General features: G+C 40.9%; 1 protein-coding gene across 5 annotated transcripts in view; it reads left to right on the top strand.

The window, feature by feature from the left end:
- Window positions 1-17,650, top strand: part of LOC119039394 (general transcription factor II-I-like) — an 80,759-nt gene that overhangs the window by 26,421 nt on the left and 36,688 nt on the right. For 4 of the 5 annotated variants that reach the window (XM_053662686.1, XM_053662688.1, XM_053662689.1 and 1 more), the window contains exons 2-6: window positions 6,205-6,308; window positions 11,376-11,514; window positions 14,390-14,521; window positions 15,555-15,738; window positions 15,913-15,941. In XM_053662686.1, the coding sequence (XP_053518661.1) occupies window positions 6,210-6,308; window positions 11,376-11,514; window positions 14,390-14,521; window positions 15,555-15,738; window positions 15,913-15,941 (583 nt within the window). In that variant the 5' untranslated portion in view covers window positions 6,205-6,209. The remainder of the gene's footprint in view (window positions 1-6,204; window positions 6,309-11,375; window positions 11,515-14,389; window positions 14,522-15,554; window positions 15,739-15,912; window positions 15,942-17,650) is intronic. The other variant, XM_053662690.1, reaches the window with a different exon arrangement.

Consider the following 17,650-nt stretch of genomic DNA (forward strand, 5'->3'; position numbering starts at 1 on the left):
TATTAATTATGCCATTACAGTTGTTCTATTCCCCCCTTCATTCCCCTCCACCCTGCACCCCTCTCCCCCACCATCCCCCCTTTAGTTTATTACCACGTGTCTCAAGTTCTTTAGATTCTATATTTCCCATACTATTCTTACCCTCCCATCTATTTTCTACCTACCATCTATGCTACTTATTTTCTGTACCTTCTCCCCCTTCTCCTTCTCCCACTCCCCTGTTGCTAACCCTCCACGTGATCTTCATTTCTATGGTTCCTCTCCTGATCTAGCTGTCCTCTTAGTTTACTTTTGTTTTAGGTGTGGTTGTTAATAACTGTAGTTTGCAGTCCTTTTACTGTTCATCTTTTTTATCTTCGTTTTCTTAGGTAAGTCCCTTTAACATTTCATATAATAAGGGCTTAGTGATGATGAACTCCTTGAATTTGATCTTATCTGAGAAGCACTTTATCTGCCCTTCCATTCTAAATGAAAGCTTTGCTGGATAGATCAATCTTGGTTGTAGGTCTTTGGATTTCATGACTTGGAATACTTCTTTCCAGCCCCTTCTTGCCCATAAGGTCTCTTTTGAGAAATCCGCTGACAGTCTGATGGGAACTCCTTTGTAGGTGACTTGTCCCCTTATCTCTTGCTGCTTCTAGAGTTCTCTCCTTCATTTTAATTTTGGCTAATGTAATTATGATGTGCCTTGGTGTGTTCCTCCTTGGGTCCAACTTCTTTGGGACTCTTTGAGCTTCCTAGATTTTCTGGAAGTCTATTTCCTTTCCAGATTGGGGAAATTCTCCTTTATTATTTGTTCAAATAAGTTTTCCACTTGTGGCTGTTTCTCTTTCCCTTCTGGTACCCTTATAATTCAGATGTTGGAACGTTTAAAGATGTCCTGAAGGTTCCTAAGCCTCTCCTCTTTTTTTGAATTTTTATTTCTTCATCCTTTTCTGTTTGGTCATTTTATTCCTCCTTCTGGTCCACTCCCTTGATGTGAGTCCCAGTTTCCTTTCCATCAGTATTGCTTTCCTGTGCCTTTCCCTTCATTTCAATTAGTTTAGTCTTCATATGTTCCTCTAATTTATGGCTAAAATCAACCAGTTCTGTGAGCATCCTGATCACCAGTGTTTTGAACTGTGCATCTGATAGGTTGGCAACTTCTTGTTCGCTTAAATTTATCGGCTCTGGGGCTCTAAGTTCTTCTTGAGCCACGTTTTGGTCTGTTCGCACCTGTTATGTATGAGGAGAGGAGCCTTAGGTGTTCACCAGGATGGGGCCACCCAGGACGCTGGGTTGTGACACTGTATATGTGGGGACGGGGTCAGAGAGGGACAATGGTGGTCCCCTCTGCTGCTTCCCGCCGCTGGGGCCTGCATGATCTGTCTCACTGCTAGCTCCTTTGTCTGTTTTATCTGCGCGAGAATGTGTGCCCACGATCAGCCCTCAGTGAGTCCACCGCCTTTCGCCCTCAGTGGGTCTGCCCGCTACTCCACACCTGGGATCCACCCACGGCTGCTGGCGCACCTGGGTTGCACACCCAGGTCAGTCAGGTGGATCTTTTCTGCCTGACTCCGCTCTGCTGCTGGCTCTGCCCCTCTTACTGGTTTGGCTGAAGGGTTTGTTGTTGTCAGACTTCCGTGTAGTTCAATTTTCTGTGGTTTGGCTGTGTTTTTGTTGCTAAAACTTTGTTGTTTTTAAACTTAGTTGTGTGAGAAGGTGCAGTGCTTCCACCTACGCCTCCATCTTGGTGGAAGTCCTCACCACTTTGTTTTGAACTTTTTCGTCATCCCAAAGTAAAACTCTGTATGCATCAAACAATAACTCCCCGTTATTCTCTCCCCTAAGTTTTTGGCAACTACCATTGCACTTTCTTTCTCGATGAATTGGGTATCTTATGTGAGTGGAATCATACAATATTTGTCCTTTTGTATCCGACTTATTTTACTAAGAATAATGTTTTTTATTACAGAATATTTTCAAGATTCACATATGTCATAGCATATATGTCAAAACTTCATTTCTTGTTAATGCTGAATTCTGTTGTATATATATGTATGTATGTGTATGCATATGAAGTCTGCTCAGACAGTATATAGCCATGCAAATATGAAAAGTAGAGGCATAATGAAGAAGATATAAGAAACGTTGTACATAGGACAATGACACCTCACTCCCCTTCAAAGTAGGCACCTTGAGACCTCATACAGTTTTCTGAATCCATCAGCTGAACCTTCATATTTTCCTGAAACTCATCGAAGGTCTGAAATTTCTTCCTTGCAAAGGTGATTTTAGTTGTGGGAAAAGCCAGAAATCGGGCTGTAACAGAGCTGAGTCACATGGGTGATTTGGTGATTTGATGTTTGGCCAAAAAACTCTGCCTGAGACATGAGGCATGAGTGGGCTCACTGTCATGATGAGGCTGCCCATCACCTGTTGCCCATAGCTGTGGCCCTCTGAATCATCTGCATAGTTTTTGAGGCAGAATGTTCCAGGTTGATGCAAAATTTGATGCGGGTTCATTGCTCTACTCGCTCAGTCATCTTGATCAGCATGGGACTTGAAACTTTTGCTCCATTTCCTACCTGAGCCAGTTCACCCCTCCTTAGGCAACCTGGTGGCTCCTGCCCCTGGGAGGTCACCATATTGAGTCTGAACTTAGTGAGGACACTTGTTCAGCATAGCACACTAGAGCCTAGAACTCCTGTGCTCAAGTGGTCCTCCTGCCTCAGCCTCCCACGTGGCGGGGACTACAGGCATGCGCCACCGTGCCCTGCTTGCTCAGTCATTTTGAATGCTATGGCCACCCAGTACATATGGCTCACTCAATGGCATCTACTGCCCCGATTGACTAGTAGAGTGAAGTCGTCATTGTTCACACATGTGTATTCCAGTCCACTCTCCTTGGCTGCCAGTTCACATGGATGTTGCACAAAGTGTTCTCATTATATTAGCAGTGGCTGGATGTTTTCCAGACAAACCGCATACATCACATTTTGTCTACCCATTTATATGACAATGGACTTTTGAGTCGTTCCCATCTTTTGGCTGTTGTGAATAATTCTGTGAACATGGGTGCACAAATATTGTTTGAATCCTTTTCTTTCTTTTGGGTATGCACCCAGAAGTGGGATTTCTGCATCATGGTAATTCTGTTTAATTTTTTTTAGAAACTGCTAAATGGTTTTCTCCAGTGGATGCATCATTTTACATTCCTAACAGCAATGTACAGGGTTCGGATTTTTTCCACATTGTTGCCAACACTTGCTATTCAAAGTGTGTATGTTGTATTTTTATAGTGCTGGAAATTCAGTTGAGGCTTTTTGCTGATATCAAAGTATCAGAAAATGTTTTTTAAAGAGTAATATATCGTATTACTAAGAAATCTTAGATGACATTTTTCCTGCAACCCATTTCCTTTATTTTTTAGAAAATATTTTATTTGTAGAGAGGTGGAGGGTTGGAGAAAGAGAGCGACAGAAACATCAATGGGTTCTTTCTCGAGTATGCCCCTTCTGGGGCCAAACCTGCAGCCCAGTCATGTGCCCAGACTGGAATCGAACCAGCATCCTTTTGGTTTGCAGGAGAGTGCCCAAGAAATTGAGCCACACACTTTTAGGCACTGTTTCCTTTTTGGTAAGAAGGAAGAAATTATCTTCATGCAGCCACAGTTTACTTTGCCTACTGTTTTCCATAATCAGTGTGTGTATGGGAGAAAGGGAATTGCGCATCTGTTTCCTATGCTGATTTTTTTTAAATTTATTTTTATTGATTATGCCATTACAGTTGTTCTATTCCCCCTTCATTCCCCGCCACCCTACCCCCCATCTCCACCATTACCCCCCCTTTAGTTTATGACCATGTGTCTCAAGTTCTTTAGATTCTATATTTCCCATACTATTCTTGCCCCCCCCATCTATTTTATATCTACTGTCTACGCTATTTATTTTCTGTACCTTCTCCCCCCTTCTCCTCCTCCCACTCCCCTGTTGCTAACCCTCCTTGAGATCTTCATTTCTATGTTTCCACTCCTGATCTAGCTGTCCTTTTAGTTTGCTTTTGTTTTAGGTGTGGTTGTTAATGACTGTGAGTTGCTGTCTTTTCACTGTTCATGTTTTTTTAACTTCTTTTACTTAGATAAGTCCCTTTAGCATTTCATAAAATAAGGGCTTAGTGATGATGAACTCCTTGAATTTGATCTTATCTGAGAAGCACTTTATCTGTCCTTCCGTTCTAAATGAAAGTTTTGCTGGATAAAGCAATCTTGGTTGTAGGTCTTTGGATTTCATGACTTGGAATATCTCTTTCCAGCCCCTTCTTGCCTGTAGGGTTTCTTTTGAGAAATCTGCTGACAGTCTGATGGGAACTCTTTTGTAGGTGACTGTCCCCTTATCTCTTGCTGCTTCTAGGATTCTCTCCTTCATTTTAATCTTAGCTAATGTAATTATGATGTGCCTTGGTGTGTTCCTCCTTGGGTCCAACTTCTTTGGGACTCTCTGAGCTTCCTGGATTTCCTGGAAGTCTATTTCCTGTGCCAGATTGAGAAAATTCTGCTTTATTATTTGTTCAAATTAGTTTTCCACTGGTGGCCATGCCTTTCCCCCTTCTGATACCCCTATAATTCGGATGTTGGAGCGTTTAAAGATGTCCTGGAGGTTCCTAAGCCTCTCTTCATTTTTTTGAATTCTTGCTTCTTCACTCTTTTCTGTTTGGCCAGCTTCTTCACTCTTTTCTGTTTGGCCATTATTTGCTTTCTTCTAGTCCACTCCATTAATTTGAGTCCCAGTTTCCTTTTCATCGCTGTTGGTTTCCTGTGCAATTCCATTCATTTCAATTAGTTTCGCCTTCATATGTTTCTCTAATTTGTGGCTATAATCAACCAGTTCTGTGAGGATCCTGATGACCAGTGTTTTAAACTGTGCGTCTGAGAGTTTTGCTATTTCTTCTTCGCTTAGATTTATAGGCTCTGGGGCTTTGAGATCTTCTTGAGCCATTTTTGGTCTGTTCATGCTCCTTAAGTATGAGGAGCGGCGCCTTGGACTCCCAGGTCGCTGGGTTGTGACGCTGTATGTGGGGGCGTGGTCAGAGTGGGGAAATGGCGACCCCCCTCAGCCGTTTCGCACTGCTGGGTGAGGAGCAAAACCTTAAGTAGTTCACCAGGGCAGAGTTCACCAGGGCAGGGCCAGTCAGGTCGCTGGGTTATGACGCTATATGTGGAGGCTGGGTCAGAGTGAGGAAATGGCCGCGCCCTCTGCTGTCGCTGGCCGCTGAGGCCTGCTGGGTCCCGTCCAGTCGCCCACTCCCTCACTTGTCTATCTGCACATGAATGCGCAACCACAGTCAACCTGCATCCCTGCTCCCTCGCTGTTTCCCCGCCGTCGCTCCCTGGGTCGCTCACTAGGTCCAACCCTGTGCCTGGATTCCACGCGCCTGAGTCCGTCTGACCGAGGTTTTCCTGTGCAATCCCACTCCTCCAGCTGCTGGTTTCACCCCTCTTACTAGTCAGGCTGAAGAATTTGTTGTTATCAGACTTCCGAAAAGTTCAATTTTTTGTGTTCTGGCTGTGTTTTCTATTGCTAATATTTAGTTGTCTCTAAACTTGGTTGTGTGAGAAAGCACGGAGTCTCCACCTATGCCTCCATCTTGGCGGAAGTCGAGGAAGAAAACCCCCTATGCTGATTTTTTGATAAACTATTGCTAGGTTGTGAAGTGTATCACTTCTTCCTTCTACTTGGGAGAAATTTTAACTTGTTCTGGGATTTATATGGGGGGATGATGCTGTCCTAATTTTATGGAAATAAAACTAACTGGATCCGTGGCTCCAGTGGATTGAGCGTGGACCTGCCAAATGGTTACCGATTTGGTTCCCAGTCAATGCACACACGTGGGTTGAGGGCCAGGTCCCCAGTGGGGGGTGTGTGAGAGGCAACCACACACTGATGTTTCTCTTCCTCTTTCTCCTTGCCTTCTCCTCTATCTGGAAATAAAGAAATAGAATCTTAAAAAAAAACAAAAACAACTAAGTGGAAAGTTACAGGATAGATGCTCTAATTTATAGGATAAGAGTTTGTGGCAAATAATACTTGGGTTTTGAGCCTTATTTTTCTCTCAATGCAGTGTAAATTAAAGCAGTCTGTGGAGGACCTCATACCTATAACGTTATGTTTAGCAGGACACTGAGGATTTCTAACCGCTCACTTTCTTCTTTCTTCTCTCACACAGGGAGCATGGCCCAAGTAGCAATGTCTGGCCTGCCAGTTGAGGATGAGGAGTCTTCAGAGAGCAGGATGGTGGTGACATTTCTCATGTCAGCTCTTGAGTCCATGGTGAGACGGCTTTACAGTTCTATCAAACATTCCATATTCGGATGGATATGGGCTTGTGGATGAGATTGGTTTGTTCTTGTAAAACATATGGTTTTCAGTTTACTAATAAGAAGAATATATTTTACTTGAGTAATAGTTATGGATTTAAGCCTTTCAAATCAAATTTTATTACCAGTTTCAGAATATTCTTAACTTTTCTAAATGTTTAATATTTTACATTTAATTTCAACTTTTATTTACAAATATCTTAGGTAATCCCTTGTTTTGCAAGCATTAATTTTATATGTAATATTGGAGTTTCTCAGAATGAGTTGGTATATTATAGTGTGGTGCTGGTGTTTTATTATATCTGTATAAATGACATTACCCGAATTTTGGGCCATAAGAGTGTTCACTATTTTATATCTTTTACTTTGTGGTGCTGTGCATTCATAATTTCCCTTACTCTGCTACCTGATTCTAAACATGCAGTGTGTTAGCTCTTAGCTCTTTATTTTCAAAAGACCTATATTAAACATAATTACAGCAAAATACTAGTGTTACAACTTGCTTATCATGCTTTTAAATAGGTAGCTGGAAATATTGTGTTTGATCTCATAGATTTTTTTTAAAAACAGCATCAGACTTCATTTCTTTTTTTTTTAATCTTCACCTGAGGATATATATTTATTGATTTTTAGAGAGAGAGGAAGGTGAGGGGAGAGAAATAGACATCGACTTGAAAGAGAAACATTGATCACTTGTGCCCGGACCAGGGATTGATGCAACCTAGGTATGTGCCCTAACCGGGGATTGAACCTGCAACCCTTAGGTGTACGGGGACAACGCTCTAACCATCTGAGCCACCTGGCCAGGGCTAGGTATTTTTTTGACACATTGAAATAAAATATTCTAAGTTGGAGGAAGGTGTATTTTCTGTGTTAAGTGTTGACTGGTATTAGGGTGTGTTTTAACCCCATAAATCGCAGTATGACATAGTTTTAGATTCCTTTTTCTTTTTACATTAGGGAAATTTTTTTATCTAATAATTTAAAATTATCTCCTTAAAGAAAGAAAAATTTTAGAATGGTTAGTGGCTAACGATTCTATTTGGAATCATTATTTTCTGAAAATCACTTATTTCTTTCTTGTAATCATAAAAACTGTCAAAAGTTGGGCCTTAATGTTAAGTATTAATTTAGAGATTAAATCTACTCTGTTGGCATCAAAATATTTTCTGCTGATCTGTGCATAGAATGAACATAGGGTAGGTCACATAGGATCTGTTTTATTCCTTAGAATGTTTAGAGTTTTCTTATCGTTGTCGGTCACTATTATTCTCAGCTTTTATTTCCTCCTCACCAGCAGGAGTAAGAGATCTCTCCTCATGTTCCTAGGTGTATGTTATGAAGTATAATTATAGGCGTATAGGCTGGTTTTGTCCTTCCCTTGGCCTATAGGTTTCTTTGATCTGATCCTTGGATAGTGCATGAACCTTGCTTTGCTGTGTCGTAAATACTGCCTTTGGTGACGGGGCTGTCCAGCTAAGAGGGTGGATAGTGGGACAAGAACGCACTGCTCTTACAGGTGAGCAGCCAAAGTGCTTCTCATACAAATGCAGTGTAACAGAGTTTGGGTATAGCATGATTCTTCCTGCTGGGAACGACTTTTGGCTCACCTCTTGGTCTGATGTTCTTTACTACGGCTTTATTATAGTTCAAAAGATTTCTGCATTGCAGCAGGTATAACATTATTTATTCTAGATGACATTTTAAAGTAATACATGGAAGCACTTTCCATTTAAGAAATCAGAGGGCTGTTATTGTACAAATCAAGGAGAAATGGAGGAAAGATGTGGTTTTCAACAAATGAGAACAGACTGTTTGGCAAAAAAAATTAAAAATTTAGTGTTTATCATGTGTCAGGTTAAAATCTAGATGAGGAAAAATAAAAAATAGTTATATTAAGAAGAATTTAAAAATCAGAAAAATTTTGTAATTGTGTATTTAATTCTGAAAGCAGCTTTCTATGCCTGACATTGAGGATTTTTATGCATCAGTGGGGAAACACTACTAACACAATAGTAAAAATAGCAAAGGATATATTAATTGACAGAAAACTACCTAAAGTACAAAACTCTTTCATTTTAATACCAATCAGTGGCTTATTGACTATACTAATCACCCTTTTAAATGTTTCTGGGAAATTTACACAATAATATTTGCTTGGTAGGGAATTGTTAGCTCTTTTAGAACTACAAGTGGGAGTATAAACTGAAAGAGCCTTGCTTTCCCCTTTTTGTAGATTTTGAGAACCTTAAAAGTATTTATTTTCAGCCCTGGCTGGTGACTCAGTTGAACTGTTGTCCTGTACACGAAAGAATTTCATCCCTGGTCAGGGCACATGCAGGAGGCAACTGATCAATATTTCTCTCACATTGATGTGTGTCTCTCTCTCCCTCTCTCCCCTTCCCTTCCCCTATCTCTTTATAAAATCTATAAAGATCCTCAGCTAAGGATAAAAAAGAAAATATTTCCTTCCTTCCTTCCTTCCTTCCTTCCTTCCTTCCTTCCTTCCTTCCTTCCTTCCTTCCTTCTTCCTTCTTCCTTCCTTCCTTCTTCCTTCCTTCCTTTTCTTTCCCTCCCCCATTCTGCCTTCCTTCCTGTCTTCCCTCCCTCTCTCTCTCTCCCTCCTTCCTTTCATTTATTTATTTTTTGAGAGAGGGGAAGGGAGGGAGAAAGAGACAGAGAAACATCAATGACAGATTGCCTCTCATGGACCCTGTACTGGGGGCCTGTTCTGCAACCCAGGCATGTGCCCTGACTGGGAGTCAACCAGTGACCTTTGGTCCTCAAGCCGGCACTCAGTCCACTGAGCCACCCCAGGCAGTGGAGAAAGTATATTTACTTTCATAGTCAAAGCTTTCCATGTCTCAGTCTCTTCTGAGAAGGTCGTTCAAGATACATATGAATGTTTTGCTCCCAGATTATTATCTCAGTGTTGATTTTAGGAGTGGTAATTAGGATCGCTAACATTTTCAATAAGGTTAGCATGAAATGAATTATTGTATAGCCATAAAATGGAATGTTATACTGTATACTCTTACTAAGATTTTATAGAATATTTAATCTCATGGGAATATACTTAGTAAAAACCATTCTTAGTAAAAGTATACACACCTAAATGTTTCCAGCTGTGTATAGCTGCGGAGATACTTCTGGAGGTGGGATTATGTAATGCAGGGGTGTCCAACCTTTCTGCATCTCTAGGCCACACTGGAAGAAGAGTTGTGTTGGGCCACACATTAAATACACAGACAATAATGAAAACCGATGAAGGAAAAAAGGGCTTTAAGTAAATGTACAGTTTTTGTGTTGGGCCTCATTCATAGCCATCCTGGGCCCTCTGCGGCCCGCAGGCCTCGGATAATGGATGTTGCGCTGTGACTTCCAGACCTCTCTTTAGGACTGATGGCACTTATCACCCCAGCTCCTGTGCTTGGTAGAGGATCCCTTGCCCAAGATGTCTCTGCTTCTTTGGGAAGGGCCATTTCAGTTCCAGAGCTCTCCTGATGCAGGTGTGTTTGCTCTCAGCTCTCTGGCTCCTGCGCCCTTTGTAGTGCACAGGTGTTGTTACCGAGAGTACTCTCCAGTAAGCATGTATGTGTACCTGAGTCGGTTTCTTATGAATTTGACCTTTAACAGATCAAATGGCATGTGTTTGCAGGGATCACTGCCTTTTTTCTTATAAATTCTGTAGTTTCTTCTGTTTAAAATCAGCAGTAAAAACTATAGGAAAATAGCCCTGGTTGGTGTGGCTTAGTGGATTGAATGCTTCCTGTGAACCAAAGAGTTGCCAGTTGGATTCCCAGTTAGGACACATGCCTGACTTGTGGGCCAGGTCCCTGGTTGGGGTGGGTATATTAGAGGTAATGACACACTGATGTTTCTCTCTTTCTCCCTCCCTTCCCCTCTCTAAAAATAAATAATAAAATCTTTTAAAAAAACTATTCAAAAAGAAACCCCCCTTGAAAAAATGGGGACTCTTTGTTTTTGTATATAACTTAAGGCCAAAAAGTAGAAACTTTGTTTCCAGGTTATGTATTAAGACAGTTTAAGGGATAAGATTTTTTTATTCACCCATCAGAAACAATATTGCCGGGGTCCAGCCTCAGCAGGGTTCAGGGTCCCTGAAGGATGCATGGCGCAGGCAACAAATGATGAGTCAGATACCCGATTGGATGCTGGAGAGCAGCCAGGCTCTGTGGGTTTGACCAAACTCTCAGAGTTTGATTTAGGCTTTATTTTTATAGGATTGTTGTATAACGTTAAAGGAACAGGTGCATGGCATGATCAATTAAGCAGAAAAAACCAATACAGAGGTAACCAGGAAAAGTACAAGAATTTCCATAGTTTCAGTTATGTTAAACAAAGGTTGTTTTGACCAGGAGAACGATTAATCAAACAATTTGAAATAGCTCTATGTACAGAGTTTGAATGTCTTATTGTTTATTAAAGGCCTTAGAATTTGGCATGGGGCAAAAGGGTATGCTAGACCAAACAGAGGTTTGGAAATTCATTATGAGGCCTTTGTGATATCTAACTTAGCTATCTTTCTGTCTAAAATGTTTCTTTATGTAATATGGACTCTAACTCCTTGGTAATTGTTTCTGCGTGCTTAGTTTGTAGTAGTTAACCAGCTTCTCCTGTTTCTTTGCCTGTCTAATTCTAATTAATATAAATTCCTGTCCATGGAAGAGGAGGGGCTGTTACTCCATCAACTTTTAGGTATTCAGGTGCTACTTCATTAGGGGGGACTTTGTTCTCTGGCCAAGAAATCATTTTGTACAACTTCATTGGAATTCTGCGGATCATTGGACCTGAAATGCAGGTGTCTGAAAATCCGCCACCTATTTATCGCAAAGACAAACATGCAAGGAGAGATAGACAGGAAGACCAGCCATAGTTGCCTCTGCTGTGCAGATGCATCTCATCCATCCTGACTGTGTCAAGGGACGGCTGTTGGTTGACTCCTGACACAATACTTTTAAATTATATCATATGTAACACTTCATTTTTTCTATTTCAGTGTAAAGAACTGGCCAAGTCCAAGGCAGAAGTGGCCTGCATCGCAGTGTATGAAACAGACGTGTTTGTCGTTGGAACTGAGAGAGGACGTGCTTTTGTCAACACCAGAAAGGATTTTCAGAAAGATTTTGTGAAATACTGTAAGTATTATATTTTTTGCTTTTGTATTTCATAGATATTAAAGCTGAATATTTGTGCATTAACACATCATATTATATTCTAAAGGAGAATGACACTTATAGTAAAAAAGTACTTTCTGAAATGTCCGTGGAGACATTGCAAAATGTTCAAAATGAGCCCTGGCCAGCGTTGCTCAGTGGATTGAGTGCCGGACTATGAACCGAAATGGTGCTGGTTCCATTCTCGGTCAGGGTACATGCCTGCTTGCGGGCCTGGTGCCCTGTTGGGGGCTCGAGAAAGTCTAGAGAGAGGCCTAGAGAAAGTCACTGTTGGGTATTAACACCTATTCCCTTGCACAGTATGACAATTTTGTATCTGTATTTAACCTAACATTGTTCATAGCTTTTATTGGGTTTTAATTTTTTTGAAGATTTATTTATTTTTAGAGAGAGGGGAAGGGAAGGAGAAAGAGAGGAAGAGAAATATCAATGTGTGTTTACCTCTCGCACGCCCCCTAACTGGGGACCTGGCCTGCAACCCAGGCATGTGTCCTGACTGGAAATCGAACTGGTAACCCTTTGGTTTACAGGCCTGTGCTCAATCCACTGAGTCACACGAGCCAGGGCCATAACTTTTATATTAAGTGTGATACAGAATTTTTTAAAATACAGAAAGAGAACAATAAAGATGAGTATGTTTATAGGCATATAATATACTTGTTGTTAAGATCCAAATTTAAATTTCCATTATCAAGTTAGATCCAATTTATGATAAGTCAAGCAGATTATGGGTAAGTAAAAATAGGCTTCTTAATTCATGAATTGCAATTCACAATTACATTTTTAAAAAACATCTTCTCTCCTTCACTATATTCCTTCCTCCCCACCCAGCTGTGAGCTTTTAAACTTTATGGTAGTAATCTGTCTTTAATTTTTTCCATTTCTTGTCACTTTATGAGTTTTTAAGAATTTGGTTATGTTTGTGTATTTGTTTATACTAATGTTGCTTCAGTGACATCTTGTGTGATGTGTCCCATGAACACTGTCATCCCACTGGCAGCCATATTTGTGTTCCTGTTCCAGGTACTGTCTTGCTTGTGTGTTTCTCCAGTGGTTGGAACTAAGCTTTACTGAAATTGTCCTCCGTTACAAATTGTAGTCATTGCCTATCAGTATTCACACTGTTTTTCTTTAAAAATTTTTTTAAAGATTTTATTCATTTATCTTTAGAGGGAAAAGGAAGGAGAGAGGGAGAGAAATATGAATGTATGGTTGCCTCTTTGTGTGTCCCCCACTGGAAACTAGCCTGCAACCCAGGCATGTGCCCTGACTGGGAATTGAACCTTGGTTGCTTGGTTCCCAGGCCCGCGCTCAATCCGCTGAGCTACACCAGCCAGGGCCACACTTTCTTTTTGTTAACACTAATTTGATGCAATGATGAATAATTTTTGGAGAAAATTCTTGGTTCCCTAATAATTTTATAAATTATTTTGCAGATATGGATTAATACAGGTCTTCTGAAGCCCAATCAATAGGTTTGTGGTCAGTTTTAGAAAATACAGGGGAGAAATCAAAGCTCTTTTCTGTGCTTTAGAAAAGCATTAGAAATAATATAATGTGAATAACTTGTGAAATTTAGAGTTTTCTAGTTATGGTATTGTTAAAAAAAAAAGAAGAAAGATGTGAAATCCATTTTAGTGGTTATATTCAAACCCACTACATCTAGAATAATATCATTCAACATGTAATCAATATAAAATTATTAATGGAATATTTTGCATATTAGTTTTTATAGTAAGTCTGAAAAATCCAACCTGGTAAACGTAAAACACATCTTAATCTGGACTATCAACGTTTCAAGTGCTCAGTAGCTGTAGTTGTCTAGTGGCTGTTGTGTTTGAACTCTGCAAGGCTAGAATACGTTTTGTGTTGATAATCTTCCCTTATTTAAGTTTGTAGTTGATAAATTACTCTTAAGGTAAAATTAGTAGCTTCCCTAGCCAGGTAGTTCAGTTGGTTAAAACATCAGTCCCATGCACCAAGGTTGTGGATTTGATCTACTGTCAGGGTACGTATAAGAAACAACCAATAGATGCATGAATAAGTGGAACAGCTCATTGCTGTCTGTCTCTCTCTCTCCTGTCAGTTAAAAAAAACCATGTAACTGATTTATAGGATTTTTAGTTAAAGCTATGCTTATGTCACAGATGATAATCATTTCTTATTTTCATTCAAGTAACACGTCTTTTAGCTTTTATTAAAAAAATGTTTACAAGATTTTATTTATTTACTTTTAGAGGGGAAGGGAGGGAGAAGTAGAGGGAGAAAAACATCAGTGTGTGAGAGATACATTGATCGGGTTGCCTCTCGCATGCCCCCAACTGGCGACCTGGCCCACAAACCAGGCATGTGCCCTGACTGAGAATCAAATCAGCCACCCTTGGGTTCCTGATCAAATCAGCCACCCTTGGGTGGCTGACCCTTGGGTTCACAGGCTGGTTCTCAATCCACTGAACCATGCCAGCCAGGGCTATCTTTTTATTTTTATAATTTACCCTCACCTGAGGATACAGTTACTGATTCTAGAGAGAGAGGAAGGGAGTTGGTGGGGGCAGGGAGAGAGAGAAAGAGAAACATCAATCAGTGACTTCCTGTACATTCATTCCCCAGCTGGGGGTGGAACCCACAACCTTTTTGGTGTATCGGACTACATTCCAAACAACTGAGCTACCTGCTCAGGGCTTTGCTTTTATTTTTAAAGTTCCCCCCCTTCCCTTTCCTTTCTGTGTTTATATAATACATCATAAATGTTAGAATATTGGAAAAAATAATCATGCTGAAAGCTGGACAATAAGAAATGGATGCAAGCCTTTGTATATCATTAATTATTTTACAGGTGTTGAAGAAGAGGAAAAGGCAGAGATGCATAAAGTGAAATCTACAACCCAGGCAAATCGGATGAGTGTAGATGCTGTAGAGATTGAAGCACTCAGAAAAACCGTTGAGGACTATTTCTGCTTTTGCTATGGTAAGATTATATACTTGAATTTCTTAAAAAATAGATTATGTGACTGAGTTTCCTAAAAGGTAGGTTTAACATCATACAACACACTCTCACAAATTGAATGAATTTATCTGTCATTGTTGGATGTTAACATTAGGAACAACAGCCTTATTTTCTGTTTGCAGTGTGAAGGAACCCAGAAACAAATACAGTATTAGAATTTTTTTTTTTTCATTTAGAGCAGGTTTAGAGTCACAGCAAAATCAAGGGCAGGTGCGCAGATCTCCCGCATACCAGTATCCCTCACACATGCGTAGCCTTTTGCCATCAGGATCCTGCACCAGAGAAGCTGCACCGGCACATCATAATCATCCAGAAGGAATTGTTTATTTTGTATATGTATGCCAGTGTCTCAGGAAAAAAACCACCTTTTGTTAATCTAATCATGTGGTAAACAAAACTCTTTTAAGGAAAAAAAGTGGTCAGAGGGGGGCGATACAGGTTATGGTGTAAGGTCGTACGTAAAATTGAACTCTGGGGGATGGAGTTCCAGCATCCATGGGCTCAATGCGTCATACATACTGACAGCATGACAGAATCCAGTCATTTGTAAAGGTAGGTTTTATTCATCTAGTAAGTTTTCAGTGAGAATATTAATCAAAAATTGCCTCTTGTGGCAGCATTTGGATTTGTCAGGTTCCCATGTTCTGAGGCTGAGTTGTAAATGGACAGATTGTGTTGTACCAGAGTGGGACCATGGCAAAGAAAGAGAGTAGTGCAGGCAATTGACCATTGTTCCTGTCAGTGTAGGTTTATATAAGTGTCTTATGTACTTGCTTTGTTGCCCTTTGGATTTGTTTGTGGTTTAGAACTTTTGCTAACATGGGACTAGGGCCCTATGATATTTCAAAGTAGTTTTGCAATTAGATGCCACAAGATAGCATGAATACCATTTATTGACCCATGATAAACTGATGGTTTAGTTTTCAACCTTAACGTTTAATGATGTTTATCTTCTTTCCACGTCACCTCTTCTTTCCACTGTCTCCTACCCCAGGGAAAGCGTTAGGAAAATCAACAGTGGTGCCTGTTCCCTATGAGAAGATGCTGCGAGACCAGTCGGCGGTGGTGGTGCAGGGGCTTCCGGAGGGCGTTGCCTTTAAACACCCTGAGAACTATGATCTTGCAACTCTGAAATGGATTTTGGAGAACAAAGCGGGGATTTCATTTATCATTAAGAGGTAAAGTATTTGTGTCCCTTGCCCACCAATATGTACTTATATAAAATGGAATAATTCAGCTTCTTTTATTATATTTTAAAAATTAATGCTTACTGTAGAAGTCATTTAAATTTATGCTCTATAGTAATTTGGGTTTATGTATTCTTAGAATATTTTTGTTTTCTTTTAATGCAGACCTTTCCTGGAGCCAAAGAAGCACTTAAGTAAGTGATTGCTTTGCCCACGTGATAGCTGGTTGGGTTCCTAAATCCTTTGGGCCGAGTGTAATATATTGTAATGATTTCTCTTACTTCCTTTGAGAATATGATGGGAGATATTTGGAGTGGAGCATTATGATATTTATATAAACCAATGAAAAGTCTTTGAGCTGAAAAAGTAGAGTTGTTTTCAACTCTGCTACTTTGTTTATGATGTGTATTCAAAGTTTTATGGTTGCAAGATGAATATGACTTAATTTATTTAATATTTATTGAATAGGCATGGAATTATTAAGCACAAGATCATGTGGGGAGGGGATACACGACTATGTGTAAGCATTAAAGCTTTTGAGTGCTGGCAGTCTTACGGAAAAGATGAAAAAATCCATAGTCACCCGAGCAAGAATATGCTGCAGGAATAGGTAGCGAAAGTACTGTGGAAGTTTGTTGGAGGAAGGATTCTTTCATAGCCCAGGAAGGCGTTTATGAAGAAGAGAGCATAAAGATGAGCCCTGAGACTTCCACCAAGATGGAGGCATAGGTGGATGTGCCGTGCCTTCTCACATAACCAAGTTTAGAGACAACTAAATATTAGCAACAGAAAACCAGCCAGAACACGGAAAATTGAACTTTTCGGAAGTCCATTAACAACAAATTCTTCAGCCTGACCAGTAAGGGGCGAAACCAGCGGCTGGTGAAGCGGGGTTGCACAGGAAGACTCGGTCAGACGGACTCAGGCGGGCAGAATCCAGATGCGTGGAATCCAGGCGCAGGGTTGGACCTAGTGAGCGACCGCGGGGGAGATCGCGGGGGAGACAGCGGGGGAGCAGGGCTGCGTGTTGACTGTGGTCGCGCATTTGTGCGCGGGTGGACAGGCAAGGGAGTGGGCGGTTGGACTGGGGCCCGGCGGGTCCCCGCGGCAAGCGGCAGTGGAAGGTGCCGCCATTTCCCTGCTCTGACCCCACCTCCACATACAGCGTCATAATCCAGTGACTCTGAGTGGCCTGGCCCAGGTGAACTACCTAATGCGCTGATCCTCACCCAGCTGTGAGAAACAGCAGAGGGGGTCGCCATTTCCCCGCTCTGACCACGTCCCCACATACAGCGTCACAACCCAGCGACCTGGGAGTCCCAAGGTGCCGCTTCTCACACTTAAAGGGCGCGAACAGACAAGAAATGGCGCAAGAAGATCTCAAAGCCCCAGAGCCTATAGATCTAAGCGAAGAAGAAATAGCAAAACTCTCAGATACACAGTTTCAAACACTGCTGATCAGGATCCTCACAGAACTGGTTGATTATAGCCACAAATTAGACAAATATATGAAGGCGAAACTAATTGAAATGAATGGAATTGCACAGGACACCAACAGCAATGAAAAGGAAACTGGGACTCAAATCAATGGAGTGGACCAGAAGAAAGCAAATAATGGCCAAACAGAAAAGAGTGAAGAAGCAAGAATTCAAAGAAATGAGGAGAGTCTTAGGAACCTCCAGGACATCTTTAAACGCTCCAACATCCGAATTATAGGGGTACCAGAAGGGGGAAAGGAACAGCCACCAGTGGAAAACTTATTTGAACAAAAAATAAAGGAGAATTTCCCCAATCTGGAAAGGAAATAGACTTCCAGGAAATCCAAGAAGCACAGAGTCTCAAAGTAGTTGAACCCAAAAAGGAACACACCAAGGCACATCATAATTACATTAGCCAAAATTAA

This window comes from Artibeus jamaicensis, unplaced genomic scaffold (genome assembly GCF_021234435.1).
Source record: "Artibeus jamaicensis isolate MK-2021 breed Jamaican fruit bat unplaced genomic scaffold, CSHL_Jam_final contig_2738, whole genome shotgun sequence".
Classification (NCBI taxonomy): Eukaryota; Metazoa; Chordata; class Mammalia; order Chiroptera; family Phyllostomidae; genus Artibeus; species Artibeus jamaicensis.